This window comes from Austrofundulus limnaeus, unplaced genomic scaffold, assembly GCF_001266775.1.
Source record: "Austrofundulus limnaeus strain Quisiro unplaced genomic scaffold, Austrofundulus_limnaeus-1.0 Scaffold284, whole genome shotgun sequence".
In the NCBI taxonomy this organism is placed as follows: Eukaryota; Metazoa; Chordata; class Actinopteri; order Cyprinodontiformes; family Rivulidae; genus Austrofundulus; species Austrofundulus limnaeus.
The window spans coordinates 68,097-72,294 of record NW_013952686.1 but is presented as its reverse complement, the minus strand read 5'-3'; the positions used below and the strand labels follow the sequence as shown (position 1 = coordinate 72,294).

The following is a 4,198-nucleotide window of genomic DNA, read 5'->3' as shown; positions in this document are numbered from 1 at the left end:
AAAAAAATTAAATAAATAAATAAATAAGCTGCACTTTGATGCTTGCACGACTTTAATGAAGCTGTCTTTTCTGATTGCACTGGAACATCTCAGGGCTTTGTTTTTGCTTAAATGTATTTCAGAAATCACTTATTTGGGCACAAAGTTTGCCCAATTTCTGTTTTTTAAAAATACTAACAAAATATAAACTTATTTTTTAAATATTTTCTCTATTTTTTTTTTAAACCGCGACATATTTGCGCAATCTGACCCTCCTGTGTTTGTATTAATTGATTCGTATCGATTGGTGCGTTCAGGGGGGAAAAAAGGACAATTTTTTAAAAAAGCTTCGTTTGTTTTAAATCGGGTGCGCAAATTTGGGCAAATCTGCATTTCTTATTTTATTTTTATTTTTTTATATTTCCGCACAATTATTTCTTGAACTGCAGGAGTTTGTAAGACCGAGGAGGATGAAGGGCCGAGCGCGGAGGAAGAGTCGCCGTCCTTCCACGGAACCGGGGTGTGCAAGTGGTTCAACGTCCGCATGGGCTTCGGGTTTCTGTCCATGACCAGCCGGGACGGAGTGGCGCTGGACGAACCGGTGGACGTGTTCGTCCATCAGGTAGGAGCTGAAACCGAACCGCGTGTGGTCCCACTTCCTGTGTCCCGACAAAGACTTCCACGGAGGCAGTTTTTTTATTTCTTTTTATTTTTGACTTTTAAAAAAACTCATGATGGAGAGATCCCTCCACCTGTTTTCAATGGAGCTCAGTTAATTTGGGATGGACTTCCTTCTTAAACAATTAAAGGAATTTAATTGAAAATGCGGCCGAATTAAAATACCATCTTACAGGAAATAACATTGTAAATCTAAATATTAACAGGTACTGTTTATTTAAATTTAGAGCGAAATAGAAATTTGACAGGTCTGGTGGCTGTATATATGCTTTTTGGATCAGCTGAAACATGTTGCAGCTGGACTCATCCAGTGTTTCCCAAAGTTGGGGTCGGAACCTAAAGTGGGGTCCCGAAACATCAAGGTGGGGTCCTGAAAAGATTTTCTGAATTAATTACATTTTTGCCTTAGTTGTTACAAAGGAGTGAGGTTAGTGTATTTAAAATGGATAAATGTAGTATAAAAATATTGTTACTATGCCAGTGTTTAGTTGATCTGATAAAAATGTTTATCATCCAAAAATAGTTGGGGGCCACAGGTCTCTGCTACTGTTATTTTATGGGTCAAAAGCTGAAAAGTTTGGGAACCACTGCACTTTGGGTCCCAAAGTTGGGCTTTGACCCAATTATGGGTCATGAAGCACCTTGGATAATCTCCAGAAATCAATTTAAAGGGTAATAAAATAATTGCTGATGTAATATTTTCCCTATAACTATTACAAAAACACAAAATAAGTATAAATAACTAATTATATTTGTGTACAAGCTGTTTAGATTGTCAAAAGCCTGTGTTTTTAGGGTTATTAACAACGTTCGTGTAMTCAGACCAGTAATATTTGGGGTCACAAGTTTTTGCCATGGATATTTTGTGGGTCAGAAGATAAAAAGTTTGCGAACCACTGTTTTAGACCACATGATAGAGGCCTGTTTTTGTTTTTTTCTTCAGTAGAGCTTACGCACTTTTAACATACACCAACAGGCTCCTGAGCTGCATGAAAACTGGCCCTTAAAGGGAGAGATCCTCCCCCAGAGATGTGAAGAGATATAACTGACAGATCTGTTTAGAAATTATTTTGGAGACATTTGTATTATAGAGGCAGTCATGTAGGAAATAATACAGTTTTATTTAAAAGTTTTCTTCCCTTTGCTAAAATGTCACCAAGCTTTATCCATAACATGAAAGGTGGAGGTGAAACTATAGGTGGAGGGTGCATTCCCTCTTCACCAGCGAGTGATAAGATAAAGGTTTAGCATGTGAATGGGAGGAATCCTCACTAGCTGCTCATTCACCTCAGAGTTCCTGTCATAAAGTGATTAAAGGCTCTTTGCTGTCTGCTCCTCCCCCTCAGAGTGTGTGGTATGAAGGTACACAAGACACAAACCTCTTCTGAAGAGAATAAAACGTAACTTTTTTTGTTTAGGTTGTATTCTGGGTTTTGCTGCTTTCAGAGGCATTTGTAAAGCGAAACAAGATTTTGTTTTCTTTCGTTTGCAACTGTTTGCGTTCAAGTTTGTGTGTTTTCTCGAGCAGGCTCCTGCTTCGGTCTTTCTCACCCATGACGGTGCATACAGAGAGATGTAATTGTGTCTTTTTAACTGCTGGTTACAGGAAGTTGGTGTTTTATTACTCATATTGCGAGTCAAAGCTGGTGTTCAGTTAAGGATAGAAACCTGAGGCTGAAAAAGTTAAACAGCAAACTGGGTTTGGGTCTTTTTTTTTTCCTACCAGCTGGCTTTAAACACAGCTTGAAATCACGTTTTGAACTTTTTTTTTCTTTATAGGATAAAATGTTGTAAATTTAACGTTGAGTAGTTTTCATTGTCTGTGTGGCTTTCATTTAGTCAAGGGGCTGCACAAAGGATCTTTGGTTTCATTCTGAAACGTGAAATCAAACATAAAAAAGGTTCAACTGTATATTATATGATGTCGTTTGAAAGGGTTTACTTCAGTTGCTTTATAGATATACTTAAAATGTGACAGTCCRTGTAAACAAAGCAATTTTATCTACATATTTCTTGTCAACAATCTGAGCCAAAACGTTCTAATAGATCAAAATAGTTGAGTTTCCTAATCCCACAAACAGCTCTTCTGTAAACAAATGCACATTGAAGGTGGCAGCCATTCCTAAACAATTTAATTTAAGGCATCATTAATAATTGGTATAAGAAAACATTGTTCTTTGCTTGGTTGTTTATATTTTGTTGCCAGTCTTTTTTAATTTGCATTGAAGGATTTTCAGAAAATTTGATCATTTTCATTTTAACAGAAAAAAACTGCCTAAACTTAGATGTTTTCTGCAGATGATGCCATATGAGAACCTAGAATGCATCAGTCCTCAAATTAGTGGCCACGTGTCAAGATAAAATTAAGTCCCATGGTTCAGTGGCTTTTGTGCAGGTGGACAATGGAGACACGCATTCAAATGAAGCTCCCTTCACTCGTCCTCGAGCCCCTCTTTGTGCTCGCAGGAGTCCTGCCATTGTCCCTCGCTGCTCTGATGTCTTTCTTTGTCTCACTCCGCTTCCCGACTTATTCTGATAAAGTGATGGAGCGGACCCCACAAACGCTGCCTCGGTTCTTGGCATTCTTAAAAATGGATTCCCCGTCTTGATTCTGTACCTGTGTGAGAATAACCTGCTTGTGGCCATGCGGCCGGCGAGGGTCAGGTGTGGGGGTGGGGGTGGCCGCACGTGAGAGAGGAAGTGGATAAACAATCAGCAGCACGGAAAGGCCTGCCCCCCTCTGTAGACGTCTTCTTGGTAACTCATTCTCAGAATCCAGGACTATTCTGGACCGCTTCAAACACGTTGAATGGGCCTCTTTTAAAACGTCTCCTTGCAGTTGAATCAATGGTCGTGTTTGTACAGAACGTGCAACCCCTGACTGCAGAGATTTACGACCTGTTTTCTTATCGAACCCGAGCTAGATTATTCTTCGTACAATCAGTTGCGTGCTTTGTTTGATTCCTGAATGTTTCCGCAAATAATGGAACCAGACCACTGGTCATGTTTGATAAATGGATGCAGCTTTTCCTCAAAACGGAATCAAAGAAACTGGATTACAGTCTTTCAAAACAAACTTGCTAAATTAATAGCTAGCTGTTCCTATGTAAACAGTTTGCAGCGTGCGTGACAATTTAATCCTTTAGTCCCACCTAGGGATTTTTATCGAGGGGTTTCCCATGACGTGTTAACCAGTCTGAGGGATTTATCCTCAAACCTGTGCCACACCTTTCCTTCCTTTATCTCCATTTCTGTGGACGAAATGTTCCTTACACATACTAGGAATTTCATTTTGTACTTCATGTGAATGCTGTGCCAATATATTGGTAATTTCGCATTCATGCCTCCAGTTGTATTGTTTATTAATCATCAAAAAACCCAAATGTCCATCAGACCTGCAGTAAAGTGAAATGATTGAGTTTTAATTGCAAAGATCACAACAGTCAAGATATATTCATCACTTCTGTTGTTTCTCACTTTATACCTTTTACATCTTTCTGCCAAACAACTATCCAAGGAATGTCACCCTACCCCCCCCCCC

At 39.2% G+C, this 4,198-nt stretch overlaps 1 protein-coding gene across 1 annotated transcript in view; it reads left to right on the top strand.

Moving 5' to 3' along the window:
• lin28aa (lin-28 homolog Aa) overlaps positions 1–4,198 on the top strand; it is a 14,701-nt gene that overhangs the window by 657 nt on the left and 9,846 nt on the right. The window contains exon 2 of the mRNA XM_014021259.1: positions 429–601. Within this exon, the coding sequence (XP_013876713.1) occupies positions 429–601 (173 nt within the window). The remainder of the gene's footprint in view (positions 1–428; positions 602–4,198) is intronic.